A 19,567-nucleotide genomic window follows, 5' to 3' on the forward strand; every position below is an offset into this window, starting at 1 on the left:
TGTGGAGCAAGTAATCTGCCTATCCTTCAGCATTTTCCCAAATGCTACTGTTAATAAAGTTGTTGTCTTTTACAAATGATGACACATCCAAACACTTAGTACCTCAGCTAAAATAAAAACTGTAGGGTCTACTGTAAAAACTGTAGGGTCTACAATTTATGCTCTTACACTTTTCTTTCTAGAAAAGCACTGTTCCATTGGTAGATGTGGCTTTTGTTGCCTGAGTAAGTAAAAAGTGCAAAACAAAATGCTATATGCCACACAAAACCAATTCTTTCATCTAACTTACCTATGTCTAATGGAATTCAAACAACTAAGAAAAATGGTACCCCAAGTTTTCCTTCTTAGAAACATTTTTAACCCATTGAAAGAAGCATGAAACAGCTTGTTCTCAAGTCAAAGAAACTCTAACAGATTATAGATACAGAGTTACCAGCTGTTGGCTGGTTCTACTCACTGTCCTCTGAACTGTCACTGCTGCTGATATTTCTATGGCGTTTCATCCTGGAGCATTCTGGGAAAGAGAAGACAACACTGAATAAATACTCAACACACAGATCCATCCAATAGGGCAGTCAACACTGTTCAAGAAGCAGCAGCAGGTGAATTACACAAATCAAATTATTTTTGTTAAGAATATTCTCAAATGACCTAGAGTGGTGGGAGAAGAATTCTACCAAATTCTCCCCAATATAGACTGTGAAAGACTGGGTGAGGCCACATACTAGCTTTAGGAGGAAATCTAAGCTGCAGAGGATGAATGACATAGGACTGGCAAGAGCCTCAAATGTGGCCACATGACCACTATCCAACCAAACAAAGAGGGGTAGCCACTGGGTCATTATCAGTCAGGGATCCCCAATAAGAGATGAGCAAGAAAGGAAAAGCAGTTACAAAGGTAGAGATGTCAAAGGCCAAGGTTGAAAGGCATGAGACAAGGCTGGCTGAAGAAAGAAGTGAGGCACGTCCCATCTTTGAAAGCACAGTTCATTTCAGTCGCTCAGTCATGCCCGACTCTCTGTGACCCCATGGACTGCAGCATGCCAGGCCTCCCTGTCCATCACCAACTCCCGGAGTTTACTCAAATTCATGTCCATTGAGTCAATGATGCCATCCAACCATCTCATCCTCTGTTGTCCCCTTCTCTTCCCACCTTCAATCTTTCCCAGCATCTGGGCCTTTTCAAATGAGTTAGTTCTTTGCACCAGGTGGTCACAGTATTGGAGCTTCAGCTTCAGCATCAGTCCTTCCAATGAATATTTAGGACTGATTTCCTTTAGGATGGACTGGTTGGATCTCCTTGCAGTCCAAGGGACTCTCAAGAGTCTTCTCCAACACCACAGTTCAAAAGCTTCAATTATTCTCTGCTCAGCTTTCTTTATAGTCCAACTCTCACATCCATACATGACTACTGGAAAAAACTATAGCTTTAACTAGACGGACCTTTGTTGGCAAAGTAATGTCTCTGCTTTTTAATATGCTGTCTAGGTTGGTCATGACAGAATGTGGTCCACTGGAGAAGAGAATGGCAAACCTCTTCAGTATTCTTGCCTTGAGAACCCCATGAACAGTATGAAAAGGCAAAATGATAGGATACTGAAAGAGGAACTCCCCATGTCGGTAGGTGCCCAATATGCTACTGGAGATCAGTGGAGAAATAACTCCAGAAAGAATGAAGGGATGGAGCTGAAGCAAAAACAATAGCCAGTTGTGGATGTGACTGGTGATAGAAGCAAGGTCCAATGCTGTAAAGAGCAATATTGCATAGGAACCTGGAATGTTAGGTCCATGAATCAAGGCAAATTGGAAGGGGTCAAACAGGAGATGGCAAGAGTGAACGTCAACATTCTAGGAATCAGCAAACTAAAATGGACTGGAATGGGTGAATTTAACTCAGTTCAGTTCAGTCGCTCAGTCATGTCCGACTCTTTGCGACCCCATGAATCGCAGCACACCAGGCCTCCCTGTCCATCACCAACTCCCGGAGTTCACTCAGACTCACATCCATCGAGTCAGTGATGCCATCCAGCCATCTCATCCTCTGTCGTCCCCTTGTCCCCCTGCCCCCAATCCCTCCCAGCATCAGAGTCTTTTCCAATGACCATTTTATCTACTACTGTGGGCAGGAATCCCTTAGAAGAAATGGAGTAGCCATCATGGTCAACAAAAGAGTCCGGAATGCAGTACTTGGATGCGATTTCAAAAATGACAGAATGATCTCCGTTTGTTTCCAAGGCAAACCATTCAATATCACAGTAATCCAAGTCTATGCCCCAACCAGTAACACTGAAGAAGCTGAACTTGGAATGATTCTATGAAGACCTACAAGACCTTTTAGAACTAACACCCAAAAGAGATGTCCTTTTCATTATAGAGGACTGGAATGGAAAAGTAGGAAGTCAAGAAACACCTGGAGTAACAGGCACGTTTGGCCTTGGGAGTACAGAATGAAGCAGGGCAAAGGCTAACAGAGTTTTGCCAAGAGAACACACTGGTCATAGCAAATACCCTCTTCCAAAAACACGAGAGAAAGCTCTATATACAGACATCACCAGATGGTCAATACTGAAATCAGATTGATTATATTCTTTGCAGCCAAAGATGGAGAAGCTCTATACAGTCAGCAAAAACAAGACCGAGAGCTGACTGTGGTTCAGATCATGAACTCCTTATTGCCAAATTCAGACTTAAGTTGAAGAAATAGGGAAAACCACTAGACCATTCAGGTATGACCCAAATCAAATCCCTTATGATTATGCAGTGGTAGTGAGAAATAGATTCAAGGGATTAGACCTGATAAGAGTGCCTGAAGAACTATGGATGGAGGTTCGTGATGTACAGGAGGCAGTGATCAAGACCATCCCCAAGAAAAAGAAGTGCAAAAAGGAAAAATGGTTGAAAGTACAACCCATTGCTTTTCTGCCTGCCCTTTTTCCCCCTTTTGTGCTTTCTCCCTTGTTCCCAACTGACAAACAACTAGCCTAACTTAAAGTTACATCTATCGCAAGGAATGCTAAGAAAAGTGAAAGTGTTAATTGCTCAGTTGTGTTCAACTCTTTGTAACCCCATGGACTATAGCCCGCCAGGCTCCTCTGCCCATGGGATTCTCCAGGCAAGAATACTGGAGGGTTGCCATTTCCTTCCCCAGAGGATCTTCCCAACCCAGGGATCAAACCCAGGTCTCCTGCATTGCAGGTGGATTCTTTACTTTCTGAGCCACCAGGGAAGCCCAGACAAATGAAACCCAGTATTTCAGTGCCGAGGAATGTTACAAAAAGCTCCTATATTGGGAAAACTAATGTCTCTAAATAAAATTTCCAGTGGTTTAAGCATCTATGTGTGTGTGTGTGTGTGAGAGAGAGAGAGAGAGAGAGAGAGACAGAGACAGAGACAGAGACAGAGAGAGACTACACACACTTTCAGGCAAATGGGGAGAGTAAATAGACTTCAGTAAAATAATGCAGCCAGTCACTAAAGAGCCCTGGGGGCGGGTGGCAGGGCGCTGGTACTGAATTGTTATATTATCTAAAACACCCAGTTTTCATCAAAAAATTATGAGACATGCATGGCGACTGAATTCACACCCTAGTAGTGAAAGTGTCAAGTCCTAACCCCTGGACCACCAGGGAATTTCCAAATATGGTACTTTCTAAATTAATACAGTAACAATCCTTTTCTGTTATAGATGGAAACCAAAAATCTTGTATTATCAATAAAGAGCCGAGGAAACAGATTAACACCAATAACACCAGTCCTGGAAACTGGGTTGCTTATAACTTAAAGAAAGCAAAGCAAGCAAATTTGGGGGTCTGGGCTGTTAAAGTCCACTGATCTATTTCAGTGATCACTGCTGTTTTAATTACTATAGAAAAATGACAAAGAACAGTAAATATCAGCAGAATAATTCCATGATGGTAAACCTTTAGATCTGTCTTTATCACTTTTAATCAAGTTTATAGAACAACAGCAGTTCTATAAATATCATTACCACCATTTTACAGATGAGGAAATTGGGGCTCAAAGTCAAAGTTTTAGTCACTCAGTCGTGTCCGACTCTTTGCAACCCCATGGACTGAGGCCCACCAGGTTCCTCTGTCCATGGAATTTCCCAGGAGAGACTACTGGAGGGGGTTGCCATTCCCTTCTCCAGGGGATCTTCCTGATCCAGGGATTGAACCTGGTCTCCAGCATTGAAGGCAGATTCTTTACTGCCTGAGCCACCAGAAATGTTTAAATAACATGCTTGGAGCTACATGGCCACCAGAGGGCAGAACACAGCCGGCAGGTATACGGAGAATGGATACTCCAAGTTGACCCTGAGACCTGAGGCAGGCTAGGGAGTTAACAGCAGGAATGCTGCCCCTTCTAAGTCCAAGCTTCCTGAGCATGGCCTTGGAGGTCCACAGCATTTCAGCTTCAATTTGTCAGATCTTATCAGCTGCTGCTCCCCTACCTCCTGCACAGGCTATGCCCCATGTGATTCCATGTATCACATGGAATCTATCATCTTGTTTCATACTTGCCACCCTTTGGACAGGGCTCTTCCCTCTGCCTACAGTACCCTGCCTATTTACCCGGACCATCCCATTTTCTCTCAACCTGGTCTGACTCATTTGTTGGATCTCCTCAGTAAGGTTCTCTCTATACATACTTCAGTCCATGTAAAATGCTCTTCATTTGCACTGTAAATATTCTTTACATGGTCAGCCCTGCCACAAGACCACAACCATCTTCAAAGCAGTAACTATGTCGAATTCATCTTTTACCCCCAGGTCTCAGCACAGTGTCCTGCACAAGACACTGCACATGAGAAAGAGTAAAAGATGCCTCACCCAGATCTCCTTTACTAGCTAGCATACCCATCTCCCAGCTACTGCCTGTTGGCTGCTAATGGCTCACAGCTGTCCCCTTCCCCAAGGGCTGGAGTCCTGCCAGGGAGATTATACTCTTTTTCCCTCCCAGGGGCAGCCAGCAGCCAATAATTGCTCTACACCTGCCCCTAACCATAACTGGCTAAGGCTAGACTTTCCTAAGACCATATCTTCACTTTAGCTCCTTCCTCTTCCCTACCTTCTTGTCCTTGCTCCCTTATAAGTTTCTCCTGAGAGGATTCCCTCAACAAATCATGTACATTCAAATACAGTCCCAGATTCTGCTTCTCGCCACCCCTAAAACAACATGTGAAACTTCACTTGGAGGCACACTTTAACAAGTACTTTGGAATAAAATTTCTTGCTAAGCAAAACCATAAATAAGTACAGTGCAAAGCACCTCATTGTCTTACATCTGGATACATTATTCAGCTGTTTATAGTCTCGTCTTCTATTTAGGATGCAGACTTTACAAAGGCATTATTTTCTTCCTTACCTCCCACAATGAGTATTCCTTTGTTTTAGCAGAAATGAAATATGTACCAGCCCTCACCTTGCACCCCTGAGAACAGTAATTTGAAGGCAGTTTTCAGACCTTGAAGTGAAGGGAAGGGAAGGCACTCAGTCGTGTCCGACTCTTTGTGACCCCATGCACTTTAGCCCACCAGGCTCCTCCATCCACGGGATTTTCCAGGCAAGAATAATGGAGTGGGCTGCCATTTCCTTCTCCAGGGGATCTTCCCAACCCAGGGGTCGAACCCAGGTCTCCTGCACTGCAGACAGATGCTCTACCATCTGAGCCACCAGAGAAGCCTTTTCAGATCTTATTCCTACTATAATCTCACTCAAAATGATTAACAGGATTCTGATTTATCTTAAGTGCTGTAAGCCAGGCAAAATACAATTGTATAAAGTAAATGCCTTCCTTGGGTGAAACTCCTTCTTAAAGGAGCACTGTCGGAAGTCAACCCAACTAGCATTATTTGGGGCTGAGAATGTAAGCCTGTGGTTTGGTGGCTACTTGATTCCCCATTAGGACTTCCCTGGTGGCTCAGATGGTAAAGCGTCTGTCTACAATGTGGGAGACCTGGGTTCGATCCCTGGGTCGGGAAGATTCCCTGGAGAAGGAAATGGCAACCCACTTTAGCACTCTTGCCTAGAAAATCCCATGGATGGAGCCTGGTGCAGGCTACTGTCCATGGGGTCGCAAAGAGTTGGATACAACTGAGCGACTTCACTTTCTTGATTCCCCATTAATGTTCCAGAAGAGCAGGGAGGGCAGGAAAAGTGATTAACTCAAACATAGCCCTTTCCTTTCCTTCTATATGCCCACCAGACATACTTATGAAATGCATGGTCAGTGCAAAGAGCCACAATTGAGTGCCATCTGTGGGGCTATGCAGCAGCTTAAAAATAATTTGAGGCTCCACTTTAAACATATCCACACCCTTTGATCCAGGAATTCTACTTCCAACATCCATATCTGAAAAATAATTCAAAACACAGAAAATGATTTATGAACAAAATGTTCATTAAAGCTCCCTAATAAAAATAAATGAAATCTAGCTATCAAACAAAAGAGGAATAAAGTATATTAATATGGTATTTCATTCAATTATTTAAACATGATATACAGAAAATGTGTATGTTAAAATGTTGTGGAAAAAACAGTATAAAATTAGTTTTCTAGCAAGATTGTATCTATGAAGTAAAATATATAGAAAATAATGAAGGCCATAAACCAATTTACTGACATTAGTTGCATGAATAACACTGAAGTTTTCTGAGTGACAAACATTCTTTCCAATTTTTTCCATTCTCCACATTTTTTACAGTACACACAGGACATTTATAATTAGAAAAAACTTCTAAGATTTCAAGGTATCTGTTCCTCATGTCACTCACAAACGATGAAGCTGGCCTGAAAAACTGAAACTATGAAAGTGATTCTCACTGTTGTTCAAGATGGACATCGAGCAGGGCTGGAAAAAATCCAGAAAAGCACAATATAATCAATTGGATATATAAACCTCCATATTTATAAAGTTAGTCCCCAAAGCACCAAACCTTACAGTTTAAAAAAGACAAAGACAAATATCTAAAGCAGTGGTTTCCAACTAAAGGCAATTTTGTTCCCTGGGGACAATGTGGCAATATCTAGAGACATCTTTGGTTGTCACAACTGGCAAGGGGCATTGTTACTGATATCTAGGGGATAGACACCAAGGGGGCTGCTACATATCCTGGAATGCACATATTTATCTGGCCCCAAATGTTAATACTGCCAAGGCTGAGAAATCTTGCTCTACAGGAATGAAACAGATTGATAAGAATCAAGAAGAGCGTGGAAATTGTTGACATTATTCACCCAATCACAAAGTTAAAGTAACAAAGGGGCACTCCCTGTAACCTAAAGGCAATTTTATCAAAAAGAAAGCAGGACTTTAAGCAATGCTTAGGGAACTTAGTGAACTCATCAGCTCAAGAAGTGGAACAGAATGAAAATGTAAACAGGTTCAAGAAGGACTGAGATAAAAATCAGGGAAGATAAATCCATGGTGGTATTTGGAAGTAATCCTTAAGTAAAAGAGCATCTGAAAGTCCAGCTCCCTCAGACTTTCAGGAATACCGTTCAGAGCCATTAATGGAGAGAGACGTTTGAGTTAGGCCACTAGTCAGACCAGAGTAGAACACTTCTTTCATCCTTAAGGATCAATTCCTGCCCATGTGGGCAAAGAACCTTCCAAACTTTTCCTTAAATAGAAGTCATAAATATAAATGTATTTCTTGAGTAGTCCAGTAACTAAAACCATAAATACTGAACAGAGTAAACAAAAAAATCAGAAGAAAAAGAACATATCCTACATATTTTACTGCTTCTCCTGTGTCTTTAAAAAAGATACCAGAAGTTGAAGTAGACGAACTTTTCCGTACTTTCTAAAAATAAGCCTGCCTTCATCTCAGTCATTTTAAAGCTTGTTTTTAAAAATTAAAAGACACATTGTGTGACTCATGAGTCCCCTGTGATCAGATGAGTAGTCTGGAGGTCAACTCTTTTCCAAAGCTCTCAAAAACCATTTAAGAAAAAAGAAGAAAATACAAATTTACCTAGATAGGTGCCTACCACTCAGTAAAGTATTTCTATGTCAACCACAGTTATCCCTGTTGCCAGGAAACAAGCTTACCCTCTTTAATGTTAATAGACATGTTAACAAATTTCAAACCTCCTGGGTAGAAATCATCTTGCATGGGAAGGCCACATTGGGAAGGGAGTTTAAATCAGGGTTCAGCAAAATTTTTTATAAAGAACCAGATAGCAAATATGTTTGGCTTTGTAGGCCACACGGTCTCTGTGGCAATTACTCAAATCTGCTATTGTAGTACGAAAGCAACCACAGATAGTACATAAACAAATAAATGATCGTGGCTCTGTTCTAATAAAACTTTATCATACTAAAATTCAAATTTCACATAATTTTCACATATAATGGAATACTATTCATTTTTCAAATTCACTGAACATTTCACTAAACCTATTAACTAAAAATGTTAAAAGCCATTCTTAGCTCCCAGGCCATACAGAAACAGGTGGCAGGCTAGATTTGGCTCACAGGTCACACCTTGTCAACCTCTAATCTAAACTATAAGAAACCTTTCTTTTAATGATAGAATATTAAAAATTGGAAGCATACAACTGAATTATCACTATCCTAACAACATTCCTTCCTTTCTAATCTCTCAGCCCACTGGTTAATCAGACCTCACTTGAAGGTTTTTAGCTTGGGTGGCCTATTCTAATGGTCCTAGACCCTTTCTAAGTTAAAATCTGTTTTGTGTCTTTTAAGCAAAAAGACCTCAGTTCTAATAACTTTTTAAAACTTAGTAGTACATTTTCTTTTTTTCCTTTTTTTTTTTTTGACTGTACCTCATGGCTTGCAGGATCTTAGTTCCTTGACCAGGGACTGAACCTGGGTCATGGTAGTGACAGCACAGAGTCCTAACCACTGGACCACCAGGGAATTCCCCACATTTCCTTTTTAATTTATAACATATATTCAACAATTTCAACTACCCAGATAAATAAGTAGGTTTGGCATCTTAAGAATAAAGAGATATATGTACAAAGCATAAATCCTTTTAAGATAAAATACCATTTGCAAATAAGACCTCTTAAGAATTAAGTAAATCACAACAGCTTTTACTATGAAATACATAACTCTTTCTCTAGATAGAAACTCAAAACAACTTAAAAAAATAATGATTTTCATTATGTCTTATCTCCTGCTGTGGGTTGCTGCCACATTTAAATTTAGTCACATGTACCCCTAATACATTGACAATAACATCTACCTGATTTAAAATGATCATCAGAATTTATTAGGAGGAAAAATACCTTTATCCCAGATTTTAGAAAGAATAACAGGTCTCACATGTAAGGTCAAACAAATAAACAACCCCAAACTTACTGAGCAAGAGCAAATCCACTGCACATCAACTGTTAGTACTGTATTAATAGAGGGCAGGCACTGCACTGGCCACCAGAATGGAAAAACCAAGTCTTTTGGCTCCCTCAGAGACAGGTCACAAGACCAGGTGCGCTAGACACACTGTTACTATGGCTTGGGTGATCACAGCCTAAAGCTAGTGACCAATGATGTATGACAAACCAATCAGAGGGGGGTTTTGGGGTTAATCCCAAATCAATCAAGGTGGTGAGGGTGTGAAGTGGAGGGGGGTTACAGTTAAATGTTCACCTCTGATCAGAGACAAACTAAAGGCCAAAGAGTAGTCAGACAGGGAAGTTAACATAAAAGGGAAAGGATCAGCACTGACTTTAAGGACAACAAAAAGTGAGAGAAAATGAAACGGCTACAAATTTTTCTCAGGAGAAATGAAAAGTGGCTGGGCAATAGATGCCAACACAGTTTAAACCCTGAGAAAATTATCTGGCCTCCCCAGCAGAGATTTTCAATCCTTATTAAACATTTTCTGGGATTAAAAATCATCTGGGGAGACTGTAAAAATTCCACCGCCCAAACTGCACCCATTACCAATTAAGTCAGAATTTCTCTCTTCAAAGAGCCAACTTTTGGATTCATTGTTGTTCTCTATTGTTTTTGTTTTCAATTATATTAAGTATTCTTTATTATTTCCTTCCTCCATCTTACTCTCAGTTTATTTTGCTCTTCTTTTTTCTATTTTCTCAAGGTGGAAGCTTATTCATTTGTGACTTTTCATCTACTATTCATATAAGCACTTAGTGCTATAAATTTCCCACTCAGCATTGATTTTGTTACAAGCTGCAAGTTTTGATATGCGGCATTTTCATTTTCACTCAGGTCAAGGCATTTTATTTTCCTTGGAGACTTCCTCCTTGACCCATGGATTAATAAGTGTGTTGTTTAGTTTCCAAGTGTTTGAAGACTTTCCTGTAGTCTGTTTTTTATTTCTAGTGTGATTCCATTATGGTCAGATAATATACTCTGTATGATTTTAATTCTTTTATATTTGTTGGTTTTTTTTTTTCATGACCTGGGATATAATCTATCTTGGTGAATATTACATGTGTACTTGAAAAGTAAGTACATAATGCTACTAAAGTTCCCAACTGTAACTATGGATTTATACCTATTAATATTTCTCAGTTATCTGAGAGTTTTGCTTCATGTACTTAAAGTTCTGTTGTTTGGTGCATACACATTTAAGATTGTCCTGTCTTCTGGGTGGATTGACCCTCTGAATCATTATGTGGTGCTCCTTTTGTCTTTTGTAGTTTTCTTTTGCTCTGATGTCTAATTTATCTGATATTAGTATAGCCACCCCAGCTTTCTTTTCATTGGCACGTGCATGGTATGTCTTTTTCCACCCATTTACTTTTAAACTACCTGTACTGTTGTATTTAGTTCAAACAGTGTGAAATGTGTCTACTCCATTTTGTTTGGAAGAGGAAATTTGCTCTCTATATTATTTTTGCAATTCCTCTCTAAATTTAGACATATTATCTCAAAATCTCTTATTTCAAAATAAAAAATGTGACTGCTAAAAACTTAAGTATATGATTAAAGGGGCATTTTATTCATGTCCCTAACATGATGGGAGAGTATTAAGAAAGGAAAATCAACCTGAGAGATTTTCACTTACTGCATTCTCTCAGAACAAGGAAACAAACAAGTAAAATTTACAGGCCTAGAAGTAACTGGGGGGCTGATCCCTTATCTGAGGGCCATAAGAAGGAAAAAGTCAGTTGGTAACAAGGATGCATCTATTTTTCCTTAAAAGATAAATATCCACCACACCTGGTGCTTATTCTTGGGTCAGGGGAATTGTTTTTCCCCAATACTTGCATTTTCCAGTTTTTATGTTATGGATTTGTTGTTTTATTACATATTAACATTTTCAAAAGGTTAACAGAATTTAAAATGTACAACTTGAGAAGGAATAAAAGTCTAAGTAATTAGTTATACCACTTGTTAATTCTGTAAAAGAAGTGAGTGAGAAAGCTGGAAAGTACTGACTAAAATGTGGCTTTCTGAGAATTAGTTGAGTTCAGTAATTTATGCCGTTCATGCTTCAGTACCCCAGGAAGCCAGATTTGGATACAGATAAGTAGTCATTTGAGACTAACAGCAAAATTTACCCCTGAACTGTTTTAAACACGACCCAAAAGAACCACTAAAAAGATCTAAGATGAGGACTAGAGAGCATAGATGGAAACTATCTGCTCTTGGCCCTTAAAAAAAAAAAAAAAAACCTCTATGTAAACTAAAAGCATCCATATAGGAATATGAATCACAGAAAGAGAAAAGGAAACAGGTTTTTCTTCTCTATCCATCTCAGTACAATTTAATTATTACAAGGAACAGTGTTTTACAAAAATGATGGACAGATAAAAAATAAAACTCTCAAAAATCTGAAATAAAGGCTTTGGTGTTGTATGTGGAAAATGACTACTTTGTCAAAAATACCTGTGAACTCAGACCATGATTGACTGTCATAGTGATGAAACTTTCCTGGACACTGAGCCTCAATATTTTCTTATCTGAGAATCTGCAGTTTAATTTCATCCTTCAAGATCAAAGGTATGTAAGTTAACTTGGTCCATTGATTTGATCAATCTATGGAGAGCTGCCAGGCAACACAAGTCCACAGAATAACTCATCAGTTTATAATGCTTAAAACACTTTGGGCAAAGTGTCGAGAATTGAACAGAGACTAAAACACCCAAAGACACTCACCAACCAATATATCTTTCTACACATCTAAATCTAACCTCTATTTGACCATGCCAGTGACAGGGAGCAACCATCTAATAAGGCAATCCATTTTCATTTTTAGACAGCTCTAAACAAAGAACAGCTTTCTGTGACTAGAAAAAAAAGTCTGCCTTTATACTAAGACTTGTTTCTGTTAACAGATTCCAATCTCTCCCTACCTTTATTCCCAGATTATCTCTTGCCTTACATCATTTTTCTCTGTGTGCTGTGCTTAGTTGCTCAGTTGTGTCTGACTATTTGCGACCCCATGAACTGTAGCCCGCCAGGCCCCTCTGTCTATGAGTATTCTCCAGGCAAGAATACTGGAGTGGGTTGCCATGCCCTCCTTCTGGGGATCCTACCAACCCAAGGATCAAACCCAAGTCTCCCACATTGCAGGCAGATTCTTTACCATCTGAGCCACCAAGGAAGCCCAAGAATACTGGAGTGGGTAGCCTATCCCTTCCCCAAGGGAACTTCCTAACCCAGGAAGGAATTGAACCGGGGTCTCCTGCATTGCAGGTGGATTCTTTACCAGCATTCTTTACCCAGGAAGCCCTCATTTTTCTCTTTTTAATACCTCATCTCTTTCCCTTCTTTTAGAAACTTCTCAAAATGTAGTCTATGGTCTGTCTTCCTTTCCTGGCTCTCAGTCACTCCTCAATTGGCTTCTATAGAGTTCTTGGAAAAGTCATCAGTTTGTGCAGTCTCAACCCCCTTCTCTTAAGTATCTGTATGTTGCATCTGACATATGATTGTTCAGTCCCTCCCTCCCACTTTCCCTCTTGAAACAGATTCCTTGGTTTCCAAAGGCTTTTTTCCAGGTTCCCTATATTGCTCCCTCATATCTTTTTCTTCCTCTAACCATCTTGTAAGTGGTGGTGTCTCCCCAAAGTGCTCTACTACACTAAACCCATGTTATGGCTCGCAGAATAGAAAGAGGCATAGGAGGACAGAGGAAGGAAAGGAAAAGATAAAAAAAAAAAAGAAAAAAAAATTGACCACCACCATCCTCCTACACACATCCCCAACCCCCACCAACCAGACACATCAACCTGAAAGATGATCAACAACAACACCATTATCTTTTTTCTACTGGTTTTCTCCTTTCTAGTGGTTTCATTGGGCACCCTCCACTTAGCTACAAAATCTAGAAAACATTCCTTAACTCTTCCTTTCTCTCATCCTAGAACATCCTCATCAAACCCTGCCAAGTTAACCTCTGAAATAATCTTCTAAATGAATATTCCTATCCCATTTCAGCCTTCATTTTCCTAGCTTGGGACTTAACCATCTCCTGAAACTGCAACAGCGGCTTCCTAACTTGTCTTGGGGCTCCTGATCTTGTTGTCCTCAATTCACCCTCTACCCAAATGCCAGAGACTTACCTGAAACACAAATTGGACCATGCCCCCTCACTGTTGAAACTTTAATGGCTTCCCTTTGCTCCTAGATCTTTATTAATGTCCTCATCAAGGCCAACAAGATCCTCCAAAGTTGAGCTACACCTACTTCTGCAGCTTTATCCCTCAACACACTATGCTCCAGTTTTATGCTCAAACAATGCTGAACCTCTGTAGTTTCCACACTCACATTGCATCTCACCCCTTTGCTTTATATAATTATACTATCTCTTCTGCCTGGAAGGCTCTCTTCTAACCTCCTCACTTTGCAAACACATAAACTCATTCTCATAAGGCTTAGCAAACATGTCACCTCTTCTAAAAAGCCTCCCTTGTCTGACTCACCCCCTTGACAACTGCCGTCAAAGCAGTATGCTCTCAGAGTGGGCTGTGTACAGCACCATCGCTTACATAAGCTATTTTGTAGTCACCGGTACATGTTTAAAAATCTCCAACTAGAATATGAGTTCCTACCAAGTATGGGTGGGTTTTTAAAGAAATTTATAGTTGAAGTTGTTGTTTCTTTAGCTCTTTTAAAATAAACTTTAAAATCACTCTAAAATGATTCTCACTGGGAGTAAATGTATTTGCTGATGGCTAATTTGGACAACTGTTCTCACTTTGAGGTTTTAGATTGTAAGATAACTTTGGAGAAAGTTCATTTCCCTCCTTCTTCATTGACCCTTTCCATTGAGAGTGGCTTCCTCCCAGCATTCTCAGTCCCATCCCACCAATAGGGATAAAAGTACAGCTGCAGACAGTAAACTTCACACACACACACACACACACACACACACACACACAGCAAACTACACACACACACACACAGCTGCAGACAGTAAACTACACACACACACAGCTGCAGACAGTAAACTTCACACACACACACACACACACACACACACACACCCACCCAAACAGAGTTTCTCTCTGCTTGTCTGTCTGTCACTACAAATGGAAGTAACATCTTTTTCAGTCTCTGTTCATGAGCAACCTCTGACTTTGCACAGCCAGGGATCATTTCTTCCAATCAGAGTGTTTTGATTTTCCATTATCTACAGAAAAACAATTCTCGGCCATCTCTACGTTCTTCTGGATCTAGAGTCCAGTAGGTCAGTAACTAGAAGCTCATGACCAATAATCTTCACTTACTATTTGATATGTTTCTGGTCCAGAGATTTATCTTTTCTTCATCACAGATTGTATCTTTCTAATTTTTTATTTTATCTATTATCACTTTATTTAGACAGGAGAAATGGGTGTGAAGCATGAAAGCAGAGTCATCTTGACGAAAGCCCTTAGGTTTAAATGTTACAAGTACAACATAATCTTTTGGAGCAGGGGTCAAATGCTCTGGCCTATAGGCCATATCTAGCTCACTGCTGATTTTTGGTATAGCCCATGAGGTAAGAATGGCCCTTACATTTTTTAATTGTTGAAAAAAAATAATATTTTATGACATGAAAAATTCTTATTTCAGTGTTCATGAAACAAGTTTTACTGGAATACAGCCATGGCCATTCACTTCTTCTGTTCCAGTTATCTACTGCTATGTAACCACTATAAAACGCAGTGGCATAAAGAACCATCATTTTATCATCTTACAAATTCTGTGAATCAGGAATTCAGGTGACACACAGTAGGGATGCTGTTTTTCTACTCTATGATGTCTGGGATCACAGCTGGAAAGACTCAAAGCAGCTGGGAATGATCTAGAGGATTCTTCACTCAGCTAGCCCCTTTGACAGAGATGACTGGGCTTAGCAGAAACTACCTCTGAACTGTCTACACAAGGCCTCTGCAGCATAGTAGCCTTGGGGTAAACAGACTTCTTACATGGCAGCTCAGGAGTCCCAGCATAAATATTCTAATGAACAAAGCAGAAGCTACACGCTTTTTATAACAGCCTCAGAATCACATACTCTATCACACTGGTTGAAGCATTCACAAGCCCACCCAGATTTAACTGGAAGGAGATATAGGCTCAACCTCCTGATGAGGGTAATGTCAAAGAATCTGTGGCTACATTTTTAAATTTTCAGTTATGCTCGTCACATCACTTAGTAGCAAGGATCCAGAGTTAAAGGAATTCCCTGGTGGCTCAGACAGAAAAGAGTCTGCCTGCAATGTGGGAGACCCGGATTCAGTCCCTGGGCTGGGAAGATCCCATGGAGAAGGAAATGGCAACCCACTCCAGTATTCTTGCCTGGAAAATCCCATGGATGGAGGAGCTTTGATTTAAAATGTGAGGCACATTCAGAATCCAAGTACCCCCCAAAAGCCAACTTCACGAAAGGACTATAATCACGGCTCTGACTTGTGAAAAACTTAATACTTTCTTGTTTCTGATCAGTCTTTAACCCTGTGAATACAAATGATGTGAATATACAGAACACATGAGTTTTTAAATGTTACAGAAGTAACTGAAGCATTTAAGAAGAGTAATCCGCATTTGTCTGATAGCACAAATGGTCTCAATTCTCCACCTTCTTCTTTATCTATGCTCTTTCAAGGTGATTTTGAAGCTCCCTCCCATTCCTTGAATCTGGACTGGCTTTGTCACTAGCCTAGGCCAGCAAAATGTAGCAGAGGTGATGCTATGCCAATTCTAAGCCTCAAGAGGCCTTGCTGCTTCTATTCAGTCTTAGAAACCTGCCCAGCTATTATGAAAACAAGCCTGGGTAGACTTCTGTAGGTTAAGAGATGGATAGCCCAATACTCTTACCTTCTACCATTGTCCCAGTTGACAGTCATAGCCAACTTGAGAAACAGAGCTCCCTGCTGACCTATAGTTGACAACAGGTATAAAGGAGACCAGCTAAGAACAGAACTGGTCAGCTGAACCCAGCCCAAATGGCCAACTCACAGAACAAATAATCATTACTACTTTGAGCCACTAACTTTTGAAGTGGCAAGGTATACAGCAAGAGTTAACTGATAGAATTTAGAAGTCAGTTTTTAATGATTAAATATAGAATAGAAATTTCATTACATACCACAACCCTACTATACTGACACTTTAGACAGTAAATACTTCTCCAAAGCAGGCACTACTGCTGGGCTCCATTAGAGAAGAGTACTCTAGAGTACTCTAGAAGGGTACTCTAGCTAATGCCAAGATCACAGAGGGAGTCAACCATCTGATCCCAAAGAAGAAATTTGTAATAACGGCCACACAAATAGCAAATGTCACTCTATATGTAAGTCTCTCATCCTACCTGATGCCAAGGCAGGTACCTCTTCAGACCAGAGGCAGTGGTACCTACAATAAGCATTTAACTAGTTAACATGGCCCACACCCCTAATATCTCACCTGAAGAGAACTCAGCATTGCTGTTAGAACCCCTGTTCTTTTTATTTATAATCCCCATCCTCTATCTGCACACTGTTACCCTTCAGTGTACTCCAGTAAAGACAGGGCAGATACCAACCCAAAAGGTTAATTACACAGATGTATGTAACTATGAAGTAATTAAAAACCCAAATATACCAGAATTCACACATTCAATTATAGGCTGACTTCCAAGAGATCCTCTGAAGCAAACGCAATTCTTCAAAACACTTAGGACATTTTTTATTTGAATTTGCCTTTTGTCCCTTTGGCGTATCATATTTCTTTGAATAAGGTCAATGAAAGCAATTTTTCTTCCTTTGAGAGTGAATTTCACTTTTGGAAAGAATCAAATGTTATTCAGAATCTATTCAAATGGGCATGTGATGGAGGTATGTAAAACCAGTTTTAGTCAGTAACAAGCTGGGAAAATAAACTGTAAGACTGATTTACAATTCCAATTCTACTGTCATTAGCGGCAGTTAAAAACTCTAAAAGCGTAAAACCTTCAATGGCTCCCTACTGCTCACAGCACAAATTTCAGACTCCCAGGCTTAGTATCCCAAAGAAGGCAATGACACCCCACTCCAGTACTCTTGCCTGGAAAATCCCTTGGATGGAGGAGCCTGGTGGGCTGCAGTCCATGGGGTCGCTAAGATCTAAGATCGGACAGGACTGAGCGCCTTCACTTTCACTTTCATGCATTGGAGAAGGAAATGGCAACCGACTCCAGTGTTCTTGCCTGGAGAATCCCAGGGACGGGGGAGCCTGGTGGGCTGCCGTCTATGGGGTCGCACAGAGTCGGACACGACTGAAGCGACTTAGCAGCAGCAGCAGCACGCTTAGTATCCAAGGCATTCCACAATGTGGCCGTGGGTCACCTTGCCAGTGTTATTTTCCTTGCACAGTCTCTTCTCTAGGGAAGATGTGCCACTCATTGCTCCCCACTCACATGTCCTGGTGCTTTCCTGCACACATGCATCTGTTCACACTCCTTCCCTGGACCACCTTCTATGTCCATGTCATCTGCCTCTGTATCTGATATAGTGCCCAACCTTGTAAATGGGAGAGGGGAGGAGAGGGTGAGATGTATGGAAAGAGTAACATGGAAACTTACATTACCATATGTAAAATAGATAGCTAATGGGAATTTGCGGTATGGCATGGCTCAGGAAACTCAAACAGGGGTTCTCTATCAACCTAGAGGGGTGGGATGGGGAGGGAGATGGGAGGGAGGGTGAAAAGGGAGGGGATATATGTATACCTATGGTTGATTCACATTGAGGTTTGACAGAAAACAAAATTCTGTAAAGCAATTATCCTTCAATAAAAAAAATTTGAAAAAACTGAAACATTTATTGAATGAATGAAGTGAATAATCAATTCTGCATGTGGTTTATTAAATGGCTCCGAAGGTAATTCCAAAAAGGAGAGCCTCAAAAACATTACGAACAAGGAAGTGTCTCCAACATGCATTTTGAGAACGAAGTTATGAAATGTCAGAATAACAACTGATTTATAGTCAAGCCTAATGACTGCCTAAGAAAGCCTAGTGAATCAGGTACTGAGCCAGAAATGAACTAAAAATTCCAGGCTACCCCAGACCATCTAGACCACTGATCACAATGCCATTGTATTTAAGACAGCAGGCCTTGGGGCTCTGGATTTCTTTGGGATTCTCTCTCAAGAATATCCAAGTTAAAAACAAACATTATTTTTAGAAGTGAGATTGCTGATCACATGGTAGCTGTTATTCTTAATTTCTGAAGAATCTGCATACTGTTTTTCATAATGGCTGCACCATTTTACATTCCCACCAACAGTGTGGGAGTAAAGAGTTCTAATTTCTCTACATCTTCACCAACACTTAGCTTTTTTATATATAATAGCTATCCTAATAGATGTGAGGTGATATTATGGTTTTGATTTGCATTTCTCTGATTAGTGATGTTGAGCACCTTTATATATATATATATATATATATAGACACACACACACACACACACACACACCTGTTAGCCATATATATCCAAAATAACTGAAGTCAGAATCTCAGAGATATTGGCTCTCCCATATTCACTGCAGCATTATTCACAGTAGTCAAGAAATAGAAAAAACCCAAATGTCCATTTGACAGATGGCCTTAAAAAAAGAAGGGAATCCTTTCATTTATGACAACATGAATGAACCTGGAGAACATTATGCTAAGTGAAATAAGCCAGGAAAAATACTGTATGATTTCATTTATATGAGGTATCTAAAATAGTCAAACTCACAGAATCAGGCAGTAGAATGGTGGCTGCCAAGGACTGTGAGAAAGGGAAAATGGGAAATTATTGTTCAATCAGTGTAAAATTTCAAAACTGCAAGATGAATTAAGTTCCAGAGATCTACTAGGGTAAATCTCATGTTAAGTGTTCTTATTACAAAAGAGAGGCATAAGGAAACTTCTGAAGGTGATGGATATGTCTATTACCTTGACTGTAGTGATGGTTTCACAGGTATATGCAGAGTCCAAACTCATCAAATTATATACAATGGAATGTGTGGTTTTAATATATCAGTTATACTTCAATAGAACTGCTAAAAACACATTTGATAAGTCATGATTATGTCATAAATTATTATAAATGACTTTGTAAGAATTTATGATCTCCTTCCTCCTCTGATGAAGTTATGCCCAATAAAATAAGCTGAGAATATTTTCAA

General features: G+C 40.0%; 1 protein-coding gene across 3 annotated transcripts in view; it reads right to left on the bottom strand.

The window, feature by feature from the left end:
* JADE3 (jade family PHD finger 3) overlaps positions 1 to 19,567 on the bottom strand; it is a 142,661-nt gene that overhangs the window by 70,656 nt on the left and 52,438 nt on the right. For all 3 annotated transcript variants that reach the window (XM_070290194.1, XM_070290195.1, XM_070290196.1), the window contains exon 2: positions 458 to 514. In XM_070290194.1, the coding sequence (XP_070146295.1) occupies positions 458 to 503 (46 nt within the window). In that variant the 5' untranslated portion in view covers positions 504 to 514. The remainder of the gene's footprint in view (positions 1 to 457; positions 515 to 19,567) is intronic.

Source organism: Ovis canadensis, chromosome X (genome assembly GCF_042477335.2).
Source record: "Ovis canadensis isolate MfBH-ARS-UI-01 breed Bighorn chromosome X, ARS-UI_OviCan_v2, whole genome shotgun sequence".
NCBI classification, from domain to species: Eukaryota; Metazoa; Chordata; class Mammalia; order Artiodactyla; family Bovidae; genus Ovis; species Ovis canadensis.